The following is a 19,960-nucleotide window of genomic DNA, read 5'->3' as shown; positions in this document are numbered from 1 at the left end:
CATCCCGAAACCATAAAATCCCACCTGAGGTCAACAGACCTTTCCATGGTCCACCCTTCACCTGCTCCGTTTGCATAAATTCCTAGGGTGGGCTAAATTCTGGCTCAAGTATGACGAGATTCTGTCTTATGCCCAACCTCAGTTTTTCTCACTCACCACCACACACCAGCACATACACACGCACCCACTTCCACTCATTCAGCCACTCACCCTCTGTCATCCTCTGGATTTTTATTACTTACTCTTTTTCAACTTAGTTTTTCTGCTGTGGCATTGCTGTACTCTTGCTCAGTAATTATCTCCTTAAATCCTCAACTTGTTTCTTAAATTTCAATTTATTATTGTGCCAAACGTTATGATTCTGAAACTTGCTCATCGGTGCCTTGAGTGAGAAAAATATATAATTGTAGATCCCGAATAAAAAACGTTAGACAACATTGAATCAACAGTTCTTCTTTTTCTTTAATTAATTTATGGGATTTTATTGACTAGGTCAGCATTTATTGTCCATTCTAATTGCCCTTGTGAAGGTGGTGGTGAGCTGCCTTCTTGAACTGCTACAGCACATGCAGTGTAGATACATCCAAAGTGCTGTTAGCAAGAGAGTTCCTGGATTTTGACCCAGCGACAGTGAAGGAACAGCAATATATTTCCATGTCAGGATGGTGAGTGGCTTGGAGGGCAACTTCCAGGTGGGGGTGTTCCCAGGTATCTGTTGTACTTGTTTATCTAAATGTTAATGGTCGTGGTTTTGGAAGGTGCTGCCTAAGGAGCCTTGATGAGTTTCTGCAGTGTATCTTATAAATGGTACACACTACTGCCACTGTTTGTCAGTGGTGGAGGGAGTGAATGGAAGGGGTGCCTATCAAACTGCTTTGCCTTGAATGGTGTCAAGCTTCTTGAGCGTGGCTGGATCTGCACCCATCCAGGCAAGAATTATATCCGAATTACCTGAAGATAGACAGAAACTGGACTCTCTTCATTACTGTTTGTTGGTCTGTCGTTCTTTTTGTCTGTGAACAATAATCTAAAAACTAATGTATGATTTTCAGTGGAACTTGGTAGACAGATAGGATATGGCCCAAGGAAGAACTGATTATTTTGTGATGAGGATCTGGAAATTTGTAAAGGATCCATTAATTTTGGGATTATGGGTGATCTGACTATTTTTTAGAATGTTCTGGATTGTCTCAGCTGCTGTGGTAGATTTTGTCATGGCTATCAAAATGTGAGCAGAGTTTTCAGAGTAAGATTTTAGATGTGGATTGACCTGAAGCCTCCTCAGTGAGATGGATGCTGTTAATAAAAATGTATTTTTTAACTTTGTAGTAAGGAAAACATCAACCAGTTAAGGAAAGGCCTCAAGGAAAAGGTGCATAATTGTAATAGCACTGAGTTAACACACTGATGGAGGAATGCAGTCTATCAAGTGCCCTTTTCACTTGTTCCAAACTGATTTTGAAGTACCTTTTGAATTAAATGACACCATTTTGATTCATTTGCAAAATTACAGATGTTAGCTTAATTTAGAAGGTAATGATCAAATATACTACATGTGTCAAGTTATTTTATTTTTTTTCATAAAATACGGGTCTAATTAAATGACTTGGATGATTTTAATTTCGTTTTCATAGAAATCACAGAACCTTACAGTGCAAAAGGAGGTTATTTGTCTCATTGAGTCTGCATTGACAAAAATCCCACCCAGGCCCTATCCCCGTAATCCACATATTTACCCTGCTAATCCCCCTGACACGAAGGGGCAATTTTTCATGGCCAATCCACCTACCCCACACATCTTTGGACTGTGGGAGGAGACTGAAGCACTCGGACGAAACCCATGCATACATGGGGAGAATGTGCAAACTTCACACAGAAAGTCACCTGAGGCCAGAATTGAACCTTTGTCCCTAGTGCTGTGAGGCAGCAATGCTAACCACTGTGCCACCACGCCACCATTTACTTCAATGTAATCAGCGTAAGAGGTCTTGTGTCACAGTAGTAAAGTCTCCACCTTTAGACTAGAAAGCCAATGTTCAAGTCCAATGCTAGGACTTGTTGGCCATGGAAGTAACGTACATAATGTGGTTCAATGGGCTAATAATCAGATTGGGGATCCTCCTGCTATCCTCCAAAGGGAAAAAGAGTGTATGAGTGAAGATATGCTTCAAAATAAAATTAAATCAGTTTAAGGACTTTCAATTCTAGATGTCTGTTTTCTTAATTGTCTCGGGTACATTTTTAATCTAAGATACCTAGTTCAGGATTTATAAACCCAGTTAGATAACAAACTGCTGAAATTTCAGATATTCTGAAAATTAGACATTCAAGCCTATGACTAATATTGTCAAATGAATATCTCAACAGATTCATGCAGCTATTATCATAATCATATTACATTTCTCATAGAATTACTTGACAAATCAGCTAAAACATCAACAAGCAAAGAATTTTCTTCAATTAGAAGACAAGATGTCACTGGAGTCAATAAAGCAATGCTACGCAATGCTAAACCAGATGAACTTGTCTAAGTCAGTGCTCGAATCAGAGTAAGTATTCAGTTCACTGTAAGAATTCAATACACACTGAAGTTGCAAAAAAAGTGTAAAAAGACTAAGATTTATAATTTTTTTTACATAAGTTGTATGTATCTGTATATAGAATGCAGCCCTCCCAGTAAATGTCCAGAATAGGTACGGTCAGGACTGAAGTGGTCCAGCAGAAGGGTCCCGTGTTAAGTCAAGACCCAGCTATAACCTGCTGAGAACTCTTCAATTTCATTCAAAACTCATCAAGGCTTCTTCCACAGCACCTTCCAAATTCATGATGTCTACCACATGAAGAAACAAGAATAACAGGCACATGGAAACATTGTCGCCTCCTAGTTCATCTCCAAGTCACAGACCATCCTGATTTGGAGCTAAGTCACCATTCTTTCACTGTCTCTTGGTTAAATCCCTGGAACTCCCTCCCTGACAGCACTATGGGTGTACCTACATCACTTAGATTGCAGCAGTTCAGAAAGGTGGCTCATTATGTTTAAGTTTATATATTGGTATCACAAGCAGGCTTACATTAACACTGCAGTGAAGTTACTGTGAAAATCTCCTAGCTCATCACCACTTTACAAGCGCAGTTAGGGAGAGGCAAGAAATGATGCCCACATCCCATGAATGTACAAAAAGAAATTCACTGCGCAGATCATTCCAGGTTTAGATTTTTTTTCAATCATGCTTTGGACTTTCTAAGATGGGGGTAATTTTGCGATGACATTTTGACATCAGCATTATAAAGGAACAAGGGTTAGTTCTGTCTGTTTGTTAGGAAGTCGGCTTTCTCCTGCACCTAGCCTCCTGTGCCAGGTTTTGTATATTTAGAGCTGGCAGGCATCACAGAAAGGTTCCAGAGGTGAACAACCTGACTATTGTCACGGTAATATTGTCATGGCAGTCATTGCTAGCCCCCTTGGATTTTTAGTCCCAATGGTCATTAGTTTGTTCCTTCAGCTTTATCTCAGTAACATTTTGTACATTGGTATACATGATATTTAATCATCACTATTTCACTGGTATCCCCTTGAGCCAGTGAGAAGCGTTGAATTGCATTTGTCATAAATTATGCCAACCTTTGAGGCTGATAAAATTTTATAAATGGGCTTAACTTATTGCACCGCCAGTGTTTCATCACCAGATGGCACAATTTAGGAGGCTTGCTACTGACCTGAAGTGGAAGAAAAACATGTCAATTCTCCTCATTAAATGGATTAACATCTGAATGACAATGTATCTAAATTTTTCAGGACAAGTGAAGACAGCAACAGTGAGTTTGAATCCGAGGTAACATTTTATTCCAAGTCAAGGAAGAAAAAAGTACAAAGACCCTCAAAAGCCAGATCTGCTCTCCCTGCCCTCTCCATCCGTCAGATGGGCAAGCACAGAACTAAGCAGGTAAATGCTATCATCTTTTATCAAGTTTGTCACCGAAAGTTGCAGGAGATTTGGCTGCAATTAGAATATCTGGTGAGATGCAAAGCTGTGGTCGTTCTATTGGCTAATAATAGTGAGGACTGAACGCATTTTTCTCAAGTATTAATTTTGCCAAAATATGTTGAAAAATTTCTGTGGTGTCTCAATATTTTCTGAGGGTGGGATTAGGACCCCCAACACCTCCTCTGGACATAGCAAGCATTGCCGTATTATGTTATATTCTCTGGGCAGGTGCCATGAATGCAGTCCTGGTGGCATAGCACCTGCTTTTCATGTATAAATAAACAGACCACTTCCTGACCACACAAGCTTTATTGAGATCAATGCTGGCAGGCACATTTCTGGAACTCATTTCAAGAAGTGGCTGCCACAGACTTGTCAGGCCAATGTCTTTAAACACATTTCTACAATCCAATAAAGTGAATTTTCAGAACGTATGTTGCCAAATGAAATAAATGTGAATAACTAAATGAGGATTTTACTGTAAAATAAACAAGCCGATTGACAAGTTACAGATGAATCTGATGGCGCTGAAGAGCTACACACCATTTGTGAACCAATATGCCAATCGCAGCAATGGAGGAATCCCAATGTTTGCTCAGGAACGTCTAATGGAAAGAACTGCAAAGGTAAAGCTCAGGGCTCTTGTTGAAATGAAATAGGTTAAACTCTAAATTTGAATTTCTCTCTGTACTTCCTTTCTACAAACACACACTGTCTGTTTAGAAATGGCAATGTGACGCTGTAACTTTGTATTTCTGGCAGATATGCATGTTTGTAATTTTAAAATAATCCTGAGAGGGCTATTTGGTATGAGCAGATCAAATATACCAGTGAATTGCATTGTGTTTTCTCTTCATTCAGCGTCATGACTTGGTTTTATGTGGTTTTAATAGATGAGGGAAAGTCAACTTACAAATTGGCTTCCGCCAGCTGTCTTCAGAAGGTCCAGAGGATCCAGAAGTCTCTTTGTACTGTCTGGTGATCAATACATGTTAAGATACAGTTGGACCTAATCAAGGTATTCAGTGGGAAATATCTCATCTAACAGTATCAGCTGGAGCTTATCACTAGCTTATGCTGTGTTTGAGTGTTGTGATTTCCTTTTATTGATCTATCTTCAAATGTAATTTCCTCTAATACCATGCATCAGCCAGCTAAATCAGCAGGATGCAAACATTACCAAGATGAGGTAGGTTTGTTTGCTGTGATAGATGCCTGTTCACATTTTGATTATTAGGGCAAACGTTTCAAAAGAACTTCTTTTACCTTAAGGAACGTGCATTTATACAATGTAGGGGTGCTGGAAATGGATGTTTATTTTATATTTTGGGGCCTTGTTGGCTAGGCCACCATTTATTGTCCATGCCTAATTGTCCATGAGAACATCAGAGTGAGTTATCTTCTTGAACTACCACAGTCAATGTGGTGTAGATACTCCCACAGATAGGAAGGGAGTTACAGGATTTTGATCCCACAAGAGTAAAGGAACAGCAATACAGTTCCAAGTCAAGGGGGAAATTTGAACATGACAATGTTCCCATGCAGCTAGCAGCCTTGTCCTTCTCGGTGATAGAGATCACAGGTTTGGAATGTATTGTTGAAGGACTCTCAGTGAGTTACTGCAGTGAACCTTGTAGATGGTATACACTGCTGCCACTGTCCACCAGCTTTAGCAGGAGTGAATGTTTAAGAACATAAGAAATAGGAGCAGGAGTAGGCCATCTAGCCCTTTGAGCCTGCCCTGCCATTCAATAAGATCATGGCTGATCTGAAGTGGATCAGTTCCACTTTCCCACTTTCTCCCCACAACCCTTAATTCCCTTGTCTATCATAAATCTATCTACCCATGACTTAAATATATTAAGGTGGTGGATGGGGACCAATCAAGTGGGCTGCTTTGCCCTGGATGGTGGTGAGCTTTTTGAGTGTTGTTTTAGCTGCACCCATCCAGGAAAATATGAACAGTAATGTCAAAGTCTCACTATGTCCTGTTTCTTCCCACTGCAAATGTTACTATTGAGCTTTATATTCTCTGTTGCGTTACATGATGTTAATTTTGGCAGTTAATGAAGACATGGTGGCAACATATGTTCAAATGAGTTTATATTGAAAGATAAGCCCTGCCCAACCTTCCATCTCAAAAGTGTATTCTCTTTGTCCTTGATTTCTGTATCTAATTTTAGACATTACAGGTCAATTATTCAGTCATTACAGTTAGAATGTTATACCATTATGTGGCAGGAGCTCCTCCATAGATTTGAGTTGGATGCATGCTCTAACAAGGAGAAAATTGCAGAACAGAAAGTGCCAGGCAATGACTATCACCAATAGGAAAGGTTGGAGAAACTGGGACTTCTCTCCTTGGAAAGACGGAGATTGAGGGGAGACATGATAGAGGTATATAAGATACTGAAGGGAATAGATAGAGTCAATAGTGAGAGGCTGCTCCCTAGACTGGGTACAATTACGAGAGGTCATGATCTAAGGGTGAGGGGGGAGAAGTATAATTTGGATGTGAGAGGAAGGTTCTTCACGCAGAGGGTCGTGGGGGTATGGAACGCGCTACCGAGTAGGGTGGTGGAGGCAGGAATGTTGGACTCGTTTAAGGTTTACTTAGATAGACACATGAGCGAAACGAGGATGGAGGGTTATAGTAGGGGGTATTAAATAGGGTTAGAGCCTCGGGAGACACCGAAAATGCAGACTTATATGTTAACGTTTTTGTCTTTTTATTCCGCAGGTAGAGGTCACCTTGTTGTCAAACGAGGGGCATGCACACGGTGGGTCGTGCGTGGGCTGCTCTTGGAGGTTCTGGGAGTGGCCTAGTACTTCGTGTCGGTGTGTGTGCTTGATCCTGGACCGGTAGACGGGTGCCGCAACAGCTCAGAGACTAGCACTGCTAGCTGTGCAGATACATGGATTTGGGCCTGTGTCTGTGGGAGTTTGCGCATTCTCCCTGTGGTTGCGTGGGTTTCCTCCGGGCGCTCCGGTTTCCTCCCACACCCCAAAGATGTGCTCTTAGGCTGATTGGTTTACCAAATTGACACTATTCTCCCCTGAATCTGGCTAAGTTGGGGATTCCACTCGCAGACACGCAGGGCAGGGTAGGTGTAGGAGGATGCGGCGGCGCGGGCTCATTGGGCCGAAGGGCCTGTTTCCCGTGCTGGGTTGTTCTTTGTTCTTTGTAATAAGAGACAATTTAAGCACCGTCCCTTGAAATTCAATGGTGTTATCATCACTTAATCTCCCACTATCAACATCTTTGGCATTAACATTAACCAGAAACTCAAGTGGATTTGCCACATAAATAGTGGCTACAAGAGCAAGTCAGAGAATAGGAATACTCTGGTGAGTAATAAGCCTCCTGACTTCCCGAAGCCTGTCCACCATCTACAAGGAACAAGTCAGGATTGTGATGGAATATTCCCACTTGCCTGGATGGGTGCAGCTTTGATAACACTCAAGAAGCTTGACACAATCTAGGACAAAGCAATCCGCTTGATTGGCACCACATCCACATCTTGGAATTCTCTCTCTAACAGCATTTGTGGATTAACCCACAGCAGGTGGTCTGCAGTGTTTCAAGAAGACAGCTCACCACAACCTTTTCCAGGACAACTAGGAATGGGCAATAAATGCTGTAAAAAGTCTGACAACACCAGGTTTTAGTCCAACCGATTTATTTGATAATAGACTCACAAGCTTTCGGGTTAGTCCCTTCGTCAGGTGAATGGAGAGTTCTGGCCTCAGACAGAGCATATAAAGCACAGATAAATCGGTTGGACTAAAACCTGGTGTTGTCAGACTTTTTACTGTGTTTACGCCAGTCCAACGCCGGCATACCCACACAATAAATGCTGGCCAGCCAGTGATGCCCATGTCTGATGAACAAACAAAAAAAAATATAAGTTGTATTCTTTAATGTTTTAACTCCTTGAAAATGTTTTAGGTTAAAATGGGATTTGGATTTTTAAAGAATTTGCTAAATTTTGATTGAAACATGATGATTTGTGCGCTTACCAAATCATAGAACTCTCTGCACCAAGGAAACTAAAAAGCATGTGTAACAAATCATGAAGTGTATGATGCAAAGGTTAGAAAGATCACCCAGATGATAGTACTGGATAATACTGTAATATCTGGGCGAATTTATATTTGGTGCTCTTTGAGTTAATTTAGCATGTTCTTAAATACTTGGAGAAGTTCTCCTGCATTGAACTTACCCAGTGCCCACCACCAGCCTCAGTTAAGTGGGATCAACCTGATAATCTCCCTGCTGCTCTTAGCACACCTCAGTGCATGCACACTCCCCAAGATCAGCCAGACAGCTCAATTTGCATTCCATATATGATGGTCACACTCACTCACTTGGAAAATCCCTAAGAACTCGTCAGGTATTGATTTGAGAAGCACTGAAATAGATAAATAATTAAGAGCTCCATCTGAATTACCTGAAGACAGAGAGAAACCAAAATCTTTCCTTGAGATATTACAGAGGTCAGATCCCTGGACTTCCCTGCTCTGCAAAAGAAACAGATTTAATGAACTAAATAGTCTTTATTTATTCTATTCTTTCTTACATTCTTCACTTAATGACTGAACAACTGATATTTTACAGCGAGTGAAAGAAATGGAAAATGCTGAAAAATTCCAAGAAAAATCAATTTCTCGTGTAAGTATCTCCAGCATCTTACAAGTCATGTTGAGTAAAATATTTTCCAAATTTTAGAATTTTACACCAAGTCAGGCTGAGCCCTTCAATGATAATGATAGTGGCCAATTTTGTACTAGTCTGAACAGAGTGAACTTGATGAATCCTATTTTTCCAAAGCAATTTTAAACTCCAGCTTTATCTACTTACTGGTTTGCGACTGCCAGCCAACAATTCCCTTCTATGAGGGAGAATGTGGGACATGCTCTCAGGACTTTGCCAATGTCACATTGCAAGGAATGTGAGCATGTCCTGTGTTCAACCTTAGATTGGTCACTTTATTCACAAAGGCTCCATCTTTGTGCTGTAGATCTTGTATGGTGAGGATGAGGAAAATTTCTAGATGTATTGTGATCAAATATGAGTTAGAAGGAACTAGATTTAATTTGATTGATCTATTATCCTGGGTGGTCCAGCAATCTTTTGTGTTCGCTGTTTTAGATCCCTCACTATTCTACTGACACTGTTAACTTCTCCTAATACGGCAACATGGTGGCACAGTGGTCAGCATGGATTAGCTATAGGAAATGTGTGCAGTTACATTGATAGGGTGGGGTAGAGGGATACTCTGTCAGAGAGTCAGTCAGTGCAGACCCAATGGGCCAAATGGCCTCATCTGCACTGTTGGGATTCTGTGATTCAAGTAAGTTCATCTGTTATTCACTATTTAAAGTAAAATATTTGAAGGCCCCCATCTGGCATGGGATAAAACTAAAAATATTTAAAACCGATCAGATTTCTTCATGGGATTTTTGCTTTAAAATGGGTAATTATCTAAGGACAATCAAATTGTGTGATTTTTCTTTCAGTTACTGAGAAAGAAAGACGATGTCAGTCATGTTCCTGTTAAGAATCACATGTTTTCCTTTTCCACTGACAACCAGAATAATAAAGGATTCAATGGATGTGTAACAAGAATTAAAAAGGAAGCAGTATTTTCACAATGCAAGGACAACTACAGGAATATTGGTAAAGAAAGCACAAGTCCAAGCACTGGTTCTGTGTTGTTGGAATGTCAATAACTTCCAATTTTCACTGCAGTATCACGGTGATACAGTGGTTAGAACTGCTGCCTTACAGCGCCGGGGACTTGGGTTCAATTCCAGCCTCAGGTCACTGTCTGTGTGGAGCCTGCACATTCTCTCTGTGTCTGTGTGAGCTTCCTGCGGGTGCTCCAGTTTCCTCCCACAGTCCAAAGATGTGCAGGTTGGGTTAATTGGCCATGCTGAATTGAGCCTAGTGTCAGGGGGATTGGCAGAGTAAATTTTGGGATTGTGAGAATAGGGCCTGGATGGGGTTGTGTTTGGCACAGACTCGATGGGCTGAATGGTCTCCTTCTGTACTGTAGGGATTCTATGAACATTCAGAAGCATAAGCCCAATGAATCAGTTTTAATTAGTCAAACTGCAGACCTGACTAGGTCTGGAAGAATGTTGTTATCTCTCTGCTCTGTGAATGGTCTAAAGTACATTGTTTTGAAAGAATGACTGGTCCAATATGAATAAATCATTGAAATTAATGGAGGCGTCTATCATCGCCATTCAACTCCACTGTCCCACCCTCCACCTACCCTGACAGCTTGAATCAGGATTCCGGCTTTGAAGCAGGTTGAAGTTGCACCACATCAAAACTGAGCAACAAATGAACAATAGTAGAAAATCAAAGACATTATGTATAATATATTTATATATTAATAGATGTCTACCAAAGTTAAAGATGGTTTATTATAAAAACATTGCTTCCCATTAAGTATATGTGACAAATGTTAACTATTTCCATCCATAATAATTTACCCATTGCCTTCATTATTGTTGGCTGCAATATACATAGTGAACCTTGGCTGGTGTTTCTGCCAGGAGCAGCATTGTATGTTGTGGTCAATCAATGAATATAGCAATTGTTTCAATGGCCAAGCTTTCCATTTGAGATTTCTGAATCACAGATGGTTCCCGGCTTGTCTCTCAAGAAAATGTCTGGAGATGGAGCTTATTCCCTGCTTCTTTCCATCGATGACTCAGCCTGACTGAAGTTCTAGTGGTGGTGTTGTCAATGGATTTTGTCCAAGTCATATTACAATGGAATATTATACTCAGGAACTTTTTTAAAAAGTTTATTTATAAGTGTCACAAATAGGCTTACATTAATGCTGCAATGAAGTTACTGCAAAAATCCCCTAGTCGTCACACTCTGGTGCCTGTTCATATACGCTGAAGGAGAATTTAGCATGGCCAATCTTTCAGACTGTGGGAGGGAACTGGTGCAGCCGGAGGAAACCCATGCAGACTTGGGGAGAATGTACAGACTCCACACAGAAGTGACCCAAACCGGGGATCGAACCTAAGTCCCTGGCGTTGTAAAGCACAGTGCCACAGTTCTGGAATATTCTCTGCATTGGCCTTGATTGGTTTTGACAACAGCTTAATTCTCACACCCTATTTCTTGTGCGTACTTCTTTTGGGTAATAGCTGAAATGTAGTTTCTGGGAGCAAATCAGAACTTATCACTGAGATATTGGTTTCTCTGGCTCATCCAGACATCAATTAGACTTTCCTGACACTATTCTGGAGCTCATGGGGGATATTCAAATGGTGATGTCCTCAAAAGCTTCTGAGTAAGTGTTGATATTTCACTGGCATAAATGGGGAACAGGAGTGGGCTGAAGACCCAGCCCTGGACAAATCCTGGTGGAAGCTGCTGTTCCCCACTCTGGCACTACTCTTGAACCCTTCTAGGGGATTCTGTATCCATTGAATCCATTTGCGGGTGATCAAAAGCTCAAAATTTCAGGCTATGATATATTTTGTTTATGGTACCAGTTAAAAATTAAGAAATGTATCTTATTTTGCAGAAGCAACATCTGCTTTGAAAGGTGCCTGTGCGGTGGATTTAATTCAAGACCAAAGGAGTTCAAAATGTAATTCACCTCTGGCAAGCAATGAAAGGTGAAGAAAGAGAACACAGTGGTTGAAAGTGCAGGGTTCAGTGTAAAATGCAGTCAATCTTAGTTATGAGAATAGTGTCATTTTTTGTTTCACGTTTCCCTTCACCTGTGTTCAATAACTGTTTGATCAGTTCCTTCTTCAAGCTGCTTTTTATTTGTGTCTGATAATGAATGCAGTACAAACTTGCTGATATGATTGCTTTGACAAGATCCTGTAAAATAACTCAGTGAGCTATTGTGATCTGCACAGAGCAACCAATGAAAACAACAAAATTTAAATATGATTTGAAAAAGTCCATTGTCGTACCCTTTTAAAAGTGATGGGAAGTAACATTCTTGACACTGCAGATTGTGAATTCAGACTTGAAGCAATTATTTGGATTTTTAGAATTTCAAATAGGGCAATGTGTTATTTAATACATATTTGTTTATTAGCATTTTAATATTGATGGTGCATCATATTGTATGAATGTATAGTGCTATAATATGATTTCCAATCTTGATTCCCAACACAACAATTTGCCAATCAAATTATTGGATTTGAGCTGGGATTAGCCTGGTTGTCTTTCCTTTTGGTTGGGTTTACTACATAATGAAGATAGATTTGAGATGAAAGAAAGTTTAACAGAAAGAATTGTTTACATTCTTTGCTATCTACTGTTAAGGCACTAACCTTGAACAGATAGCAAGGTGGAAATAAATCGAAAAAGAAAATGGTGACAGATTGGTAATGTCATTGGACTAGTAATCCAGAGGCCCATGTCCTGGGAAAACAGGTTCAAATTCCCATGGCTGGTGGAATTTAAATTCAGTTAATGAATTGAAACCTAATCTCAATAATGGTGCCATGGAAACTATCAATTGTCATAAAAACCCTGTCTGGTTCACTAATGGCTGTTAGGGAAGGAAATCTGGCTCTGACAAAGGGCCACCTAGACTTGAATCATTAGCTTTGTTCTTTCTTCACAGATGCAGTCACACCTTCTGAGATTTTTCCAGCAATTTCTGCTTTTGTTTCAGGTTCCAGCATCTGCAGTAATTTGCTTTAATCTGCCCTATACGTGACTTCAGACCCACAGCAATGTGGCTGGCTCTTAATTGCCCTCTGAAATGGCCTAGCAAACTGCTCTGTTCATGGACGATTAGGGATGGTCAACAACATATGTTGGTCTTGTCAGCAACGCCCAGATCCCAAAAGGAATTTATAAACCTGTCAATTCTGGAAGTCTGGAATAAAACCAGAAATTGATGGAAACAGAATAGATCCAACAATGTTGACAGTCTTGCTGTGTATTTTTAGTTTGGAGTAGGATAGGCATTGAATCCAGCTCCTCATTCACTATGTGGCAAGTTCATGGTTTAGCTATTTACTTAGAGTGGAAGCCAAGTAATGGCTCAATACTTTCCATAGAAAAGACAGCAATTTAGTGGTCCAGATGCAGAGCTTTGTGTGGCAGGAATTAACGTTGAATTAATGTATGTTACAAACAGGTCTATGCTTCTGTATTTTAAATAGGTGTTGATCTCCTAGTTGGCTATAGCACAACAAATGATGGTTCTTTCTCTTTTAAAGAGGACACAAAAACAATATGTCAAAATCCTCACACCACCAGCTACAAGACAGGATGTGTAACAATAAAGAAGATCATGTATGCTCTGACAAAGGGTCATCCAGACTCGAAACATTGATTCTATTCTCTTTCCACAGATGCTGTCAGACTGGCTGAAATTTTCCAGCAATTTCTGTGTTTGTGTCATGTACACTTAGTCACTTGAATTAAGTCTGGCATACTGTCATAATCAACAGTGAATTATCTCATTGCTTTTTTCATGAATGATGTTTGGAAATAAAAACTTTGTTAAACTTGAAAATTATAAAGTTATTAATTCTGACTTTAATAAATTGGATTCTGATGGCTGTTTTTATCTACTTCAAAAAATCCTTATTTTAGTGATCTGTTATTATTAAAATAAATCGATTTCCATTAATCCTATTTTTTAACGACATCAAATTATAAAAAAAAATGCCATGCACATTTTCACCCAAGCTGTTGCAGTGGTCATTTCGTTTAGAGTGAAGGATCTACACAGATCAGAGGGGTAGGGAGAGGGGAGGAGATACATTTTTGCTACTTTCAACTATGAACTTCTATCTGGATGGTGTTCAGTAATGTCCTTTAGGGGAAAAAATCTGTTGTCCTCGCCTGGTCTGACCTGCATGTGACTTCAGAGTCACAGCAATGTGGTTGGCTCTCAACTGCCCTCCAAGGGCAATTAGGGAAGGGCAATAAATGCTGGCCAGCCAGTGGCGCCCATGAATGAATAAAAAAAAGTACGAGATTTGTATTAACAAGAAAATAGAATTTTAGATAAGTCCCTCCCATTAAAAAATTCCATTTGCCTTTATATTGTTCACAGTACTCAGAAACTATGGTGCCAGGCATCACCATTTCTACAAAGGCTAAGAACCAAGATTCAAGAATCCCCTTTGGTAGCTATCCACAAAGAACAATCCCACAAGAGTCTATTGTAGACTAATACAGCCAAGCAGGTAAATGTACTATTGTATAATCAATTCCATGTTACAGTCCTAGGTAAGCATGTAATGAGTCTGGATGCTCTCAATAGCACATTAATTAGCATTGTCATCAACTCTGAGAGAATTTTTGTCACATTGATAATATTGCAAAGCTATCTTTTCTGAAATTACTCAAAATAGTCTTTGTACTGCATTTGATCTCCATTGGCAATTAATGTTATTATATCCTTCCAGATGGTTGCTAATATAAAGTGTTGCGAAAACATCAGGAACACCCTGGAGCTCTACTTACACAAGTTCCTCTGCACACGCCTTAACCTGTATGACACAGTCTATCTTCAATGGCAACAAAGCTTCATGACCTCTGCAAATGCATTTAAAGAATGCCAGCACATATCACAATATATGTAATAAATAATTATGGAAGAAGATCTTTAAAAAATCAGAAGTACTAGTGACGACTTTGTTAATAGAATATTAGTAGAATATTATAATGTCTGGGTCAATTATTATGCTCCCATTTTATCATATTGACAAGAGAGGATTTTAAAAAAATTCATTTGTAGGATATGGGTGTTGCTGGCTGGCCAGCATTTATTGCCCTTCCTTAGTTACCCTTGAAATGAGTAGCTTGTAGGGCCATTTCGAGGGCAGTGCAGAGTCAACCACATTACTGTGGCTCTGAGTCACATATAGGCTAAGCCAGGTAAGGACGGCAGATTTCCCTCCCTAAAGGACATTAAGTGAACCAGATGGAATTTTTCCGACAATTGACAAAGGTTTTGTGGTCATTAGTAGATTTTAATTCCAGGTATTTATTTTTAATTGAATTTAAATTCCATCATCTGCTATGGCAGGATTTGAACACAGGTCCCCAGAACATTTGCTAAGTTTCTGGATTAATAGTCTACTGATAATACCACTACACCATTGCCTCCCCTTCATGATCAGATTATGAAGACCTTTTAACAGATTTGATCTCTTTATTTAAGAATGCCAACCAAGTACACCATCCAGTTACTTTGCCAAATGAATCTAGTGCCTTAGCTTTGCTACATCTTTACAATGTAGTCCAGCTATTTATCACTCTAAATAAAGGATTACCTTTTGATATTTGCTCTATATTTTTGTTCTCTTGCTTGATGCCTTAAAGAATTGTTTCAATTTTTCTTAAATGCCATTTTGAAGTCTGCAGGTAATTGTTTTTGAGCTTTTGTCAGTAACTAGATGTCTGGCCTACTACTTAGCCTAGATCAAACATTGTGGGTATACCGTGTATAATGTTGCAAGTAAAATTGTGGGTAGTTGGCCGACAATTTTATGACGTGCTCACAGCAGTCAAGGCTGCTGCCAAAGATTATCTACCCTATAAACTCCAGTGCTGCCCATAGTTATCCAAGGCTTTCTGAAACCAGACCAAACATTGTTCTTACCATAGGATAATTTCAGCATGCATTAGGAACTCCGTGAAAATTTAGTACTCAGCTTTGGTCTCTCATACAGCTGCAGACTTGATGTGGATGTACTGAACAAAAATTTAACAGCCTCAAGTTGCTGAAGTTTTCTTTGTTCGTGTTTCCCACTTAAGATTGGTATGAAGTAATATCTGGATTTGCCTCCTGTGGATCTCCACCTTGATGTGTGGTGAGGAGTGCGTGCTCCAACTATCTCTTATGAGATGCTATTGGAAGCTCTCTGCTCCCAGTAGAGCCACCTGTGCTATCAAGATCAGGGAGAGGTGCCAAAGTGCTGGCAAAAGATTTCTCAACCGCAGAGCTGGCAAATACGTCAGCTTTCACTGGCTGCAAAGGTGAAAGAAGGCTGCAGAAGCAAGACAGTCCCACTCATCATGGTTTGATACATAAACTAAATCTGACCATCAACTCATCAAGATCATTTGGAAGATGCCAGCATCCCAAGGTCTACACGTTAAACAAAATCACACACAGGCTTCTATTTGCCAATCCATTGGTAATGGATAATTGATGATGGGGATAGGGCTGTGAACCCAGGAATCCCTAGTCAAGAATCTGCACTCGGTGATAGATTAATTAAGGTTGTTGGACAGCAGTGTTGGGACAATGGCATCTTTGGTGGTGTCTTTGGGCAGCAGCATCTGTGACTGAGCAATATCTTCATGATACTCTCCGCTCATCCAAAATGAGGAAGGAGCTAGAAAAGGTGCCTTGAAAAATGGCTGTCGCACTCACACCTAGTTGGAGAATCACACCTTGCAGATTTGCCACCTTCACGGTCAAAGAAAGCTTCAATTTTTAAATTCATTTATGGGATGTGGGCATCGTAGGCTCTGCCAGCATTTATTGCCCACCTGTTGTTGCCCGTCAGAGGTGACGGTGAGCTACTTCTCTAAACTGCTGTAGTCCCTGAGATGTAGGTACACCTACAGTGCTGTTAGGGAGGAAATTCCAGGATTTTGACCCAGCAGCAGTGAAGGAACAGTGATATATTTCCAGGTCAAGAAGTTGAGTGACTTGAAGGGGACCCTGGTGATGGTGTTCCCAGGCATCTACTCTCATATGCAAGGATATTTTGGCCCTGGAGGGAGTGCAGAGGAGGTTTACTAGGCTGATACCGGAGTTGAGGGGATTGAGCTATGAGGAGAGGCTGAATAAACTAGGCTTGTACTCGTTAGAGTTTAGAAGAATGAGGGGAGATCTCATTGAGACGTATAAGATGATGAATGGGATGGATAGGATAGAGGTGGAGAGACTCTTCCCGCTCAAAAAAGACAGTTGGACTAGGGGGCACAGCCTCAAGATAAAGGGGAGGCGGTTTAGAACGGACTTGAGGAGGAACTTCTTCACTCAAAGGGTGGTGAATCTCTGGAATTCTCTGCCCGTTGAAGTGGTGGAGGCTGCCTCGCTAAATATTTTTAAGAAGCGGGTTGATGGGTTCTTGATAAGAGAGGGGATTAAGGGTCATGGGGAGAGGGCGGGAAAGTGGAACTGAGCCACGACAGATCAGCCATGATCTTATTGAATGGCGGGGCAGGCTCGAAGGGCTAGATGGCCTACTCCTGCTCCTATTTCTTATGTTCTTATGTTCTTATATCCTTCTAGATGATAGTGGTTGTGTGTTTGGAAGGTGCTGCTGAAGGAACTTTGGTTGAGTTCCTGCAGTGCATCTTGTAGATGGTACACACTGCTTCCGCTGTGCATCGATGATGGAACGATTGGATGTATGTGGAAGAGATGGCAATCAAGTGGGCTGCTTCGTCTTGGATAGTTTAGGTGGATCAGCTCTAGTGAAGAGTCAGACTCGAAATATTGGCTCTATTCTCTCTCCAAGATACTGAGATTTTCCAGCATTTTCTGTTTTTGTTTCATATTCCAGCATTGGCAGTATTTTGCCTTTATCCTGCATGATGTTCAAGTGTTTTTGGACTTGCACTCATTGGACTTGCACTGATTGGAAAGTATTCCATTACAATCCCGACTTGTGCCTTGTAGATGGTGAACAGACTTTGTGGGGTCAGGAGGCAAGTTACTTGCCGTGGGATCATTAGCCTTTGACCTGCTCTGGGAACCACAGTATTTATATAGAACCATAGAACATTACAGCATAGAAACAAGTCTTTTGGCCCTTCTTGGCTGTGCCAAACCATTTTTCTGCCCAGTCCCACTAACCTGCACCTGGACCATATCCCTCCACACCCCTCTCATCCATGTACCTGTCCCAAGTTTTTCTTAAATGTTAAAAGTAGCCCACATTTACCACTTCATATGATTAACCCAGTTTAATTTCTGATCAGTGGTAACACCCCCAGGATGTTGATAGTGGGGGGGAATTCAGCAATGGTAATGTTACTGAACATCCAAGTAATGATGGTCAGATCCTTTCTTTTGATCAAAATCAAGGAGTCTTCTTCACCTGGCAGAGCAACCCAAAATTTCCAATCAAGGCAGCAGTATTCCCACAGATCAAAGCCGACACGTTAAAACAAATCTGGAAGAGAAAGTCCAAGAGATCTAACGATATGCTGACCATCATGTAATGCAAAGTTTTTTTTTGGAATCCATCTATAAACAAAGATCAAATAGGCCAAATTTCCTTTGCTCACAGGTTTGTATTTCTCCTCTTAAGGATGACAATGTCCTCAATGTTGGAAAAAGCACTTTCAACAACTCTCCAATTGTGAATCCACAATGGTAGCTGAAACATTCCAGGCTGCCCCCTAGTCCCTCCCTATCATTGACTCCATGGCTGAGTCCCCATTGATAGGATATATTCAACAAGCAATCAAACAGAGGGAAAGTAACTACAGCTTGATGGTATTCCAGCTGAAGTCTTCAAAGCTGTTGGGCTTTCACTCGCAAGACCCCATGCACACAGATTTAGGAGGAAGAAGATCTCTCTGTCCCCGCGACTTCAGGAATATAACAATTAAAACTACCTTTATGGAGGGAGATAAATCATACTGTGGAAACAAATCAAGGTATTTTTTCTTATCATGTCCATAGCAGGGAACTCCTGACATTCACCTGAATCACCTACTTTATGTGGCTGAGGAAATCCTCTCAGAGACAATGAGACTTTATATCTTACAAATGGACCTCTGACTGGTTTTTGTTGCTAGTGAAGTCTAAGAAAAGTCAACACCAGGAATATTTACTGACCTCACCAAATTTGACTCAGTAAATATCTGAACGAGACAACTGTTCTTCCATGATGTGAAAAGTTGCCAACAATAGCACTTGACAGCCAGAGTCAGAGGATGGGCGTTTGAAACTTTGAATGGGGTTATTTCAGTGTTGTGGATGGGACAAAGCTGATCAGACTCAAAACATGGGAGTTGCTGGAAAGGTAGGAACAGAATGCCATAGTGGAGCATGTGATAAATTGCAGATAGCTGTGTTGAGCTTTTTTGTCTCCTAGAAAGAAACAACAGTGATTTTGGATGGGGGAATGAGTGACAGTAATTGACAGAGAATGGGGGTCAAGAGAGGAGGAGGAAAATTGTATAGATATATGCTTACACTGCATGGGGGGGGGGGGGCACGTGGAATTTAGAAGGGAATCTGCAGAAAGCAGTGGGGTTAGGGTTCAAGAATATTGAAGGACAATTTGACTTTAATAGGCAAACAGATGTTTCATTGTAAAACCAAGCACCTGACAATACTTTGAGAGTAAATGTGAAGAAGATAGGGCCTGAAGAGTCTGCAGGTATACTTATAAATAAATCACTGAATACAATTTTGTAGTGGAGCAAAGATGGTGTGGTTTTCATACTATCTCTAGTGCAGATGGAGGCCATTGGCACATCAGTTTTCTTTGTCCTCTGATGATCCTGTAAGGTGGTTTTGGTAGAGAAATCGGAAACCGAACTCATGCCATCTAGACAGATCTGATTTTGGATGGCTAACCTACTTGTGTGCCAAAATTGTTCAAGACTATACCCCTTGAGACTAACAGGGTCATACATGGGGATAAATCAGGCAGCGAGCAAAACATTTATTGGGACAAGATCAAAAACGAAGTGGCCAACTGGTCAACAGCTGAACAACTATTGTGGTGGCAAAACAGCATTTAAAAATTTCAAAGAACGTAAAGAGGGAAATTGGATTGGGAAGAGCAAGTGTCTTGAGCAATATGAGCAAGTGATTGGAATTGACCTGTTATGCCAGGGAGGAACACAAAATGCAAGATTGACGAGTACCTAGAAATATGGATAGGAAGATTACATGGAGGGACAAGTTTAGGGAGATAGGAATCATAAAAAGTCAGATCAGAGAGAGGGAAGGTAAATTGAGATTCAAATT

At 40.6% G+C, this 19,960-nt stretch overlaps 2 protein-coding genes across 6 annotated transcripts in view; both read left to right on the top strand.

Moving 5' to 3' along the window:
• The window catches only part of LOC145345065 (cytosolic carboxypeptidase 2-like), a 68,854-nt gene extending 64,935 nt beyond the window's left edge, over window positions 1-3,919 (top strand). The window contains exons 17-18 of the mRNA XM_080192620.1: window positions 2,410-2,549; window positions 2,810-3,919. Coding sequence (XP_080048746.1) covers window positions 2,410-2,549; window positions 2,810-2,855 — 186 coding nt within the window. The 3' untranslated portion in view covers window positions 2,856-3,919. The remainder of the gene's footprint in view (window positions 1-2,409; window positions 2,550-2,809) is intronic.
• Window positions 3,920-4,102: 183 nt separating this feature from the next.
• LOC145345066 (uncharacterized) lies at window positions 4,103-15,272 on the top strand. 5 transcript variants are annotated; one of them, XM_080192625.1, is made up of 5 exons: window positions 4,103-4,615; window positions 4,883-5,007; window positions 8,608-8,661; window positions 9,510-9,669; window positions 13,158-15,272. In XM_080192625.1, exons 3-5 carry the CDS (start codon window positions 8,620-8,622, stop codon window positions 13,328-13,330), a joined length of 375 nt encoding a protein of 124 aa, XP_080048751.1. In that variant the 5' UTR covers window positions 4,103-4,615; window positions 4,883-5,007; window positions 8,608-8,619; the 3' UTR covers window positions 13,331-15,272. The 5 variants fall into 5 exon arrangements, with proteins under 5 accessions (XP_080048751.1, XP_080048750.1, XP_080048748.1 ...); XM_080192624.1 differs by lacking the exon at window positions 4,883-5,007 and having other exon boundaries at window positions 14,060-15,272; XM_080192622.1 differs by lacking the exon at window positions 4,883-5,007 and having other exon boundaries at window positions 13,215-15,272.
• The last annotated feature ends 4,688 nt before the right edge of the window (window positions 15,273-19,960 follow it).

This window comes from Carcharhinus amblyrhynchos, chromosome 7 (assembly GCF_965287045.1).
Source record: "Carcharhinus amblyrhynchos chromosome 7, sCarAmb.v2.hapA, whole genome shotgun sequence".
Lineage (NCBI taxonomy): Eukaryota > Metazoa > Chordata > Chondrichthyes > Carcharhiniformes > Carcharhinidae > Carcharhinus > Carcharhinus amblyrhynchos.
The sequence above is the reverse complement of the archived record's forward strand: the minus strand, read 5'-3'. Positions and strand labels throughout refer to the sequence as shown.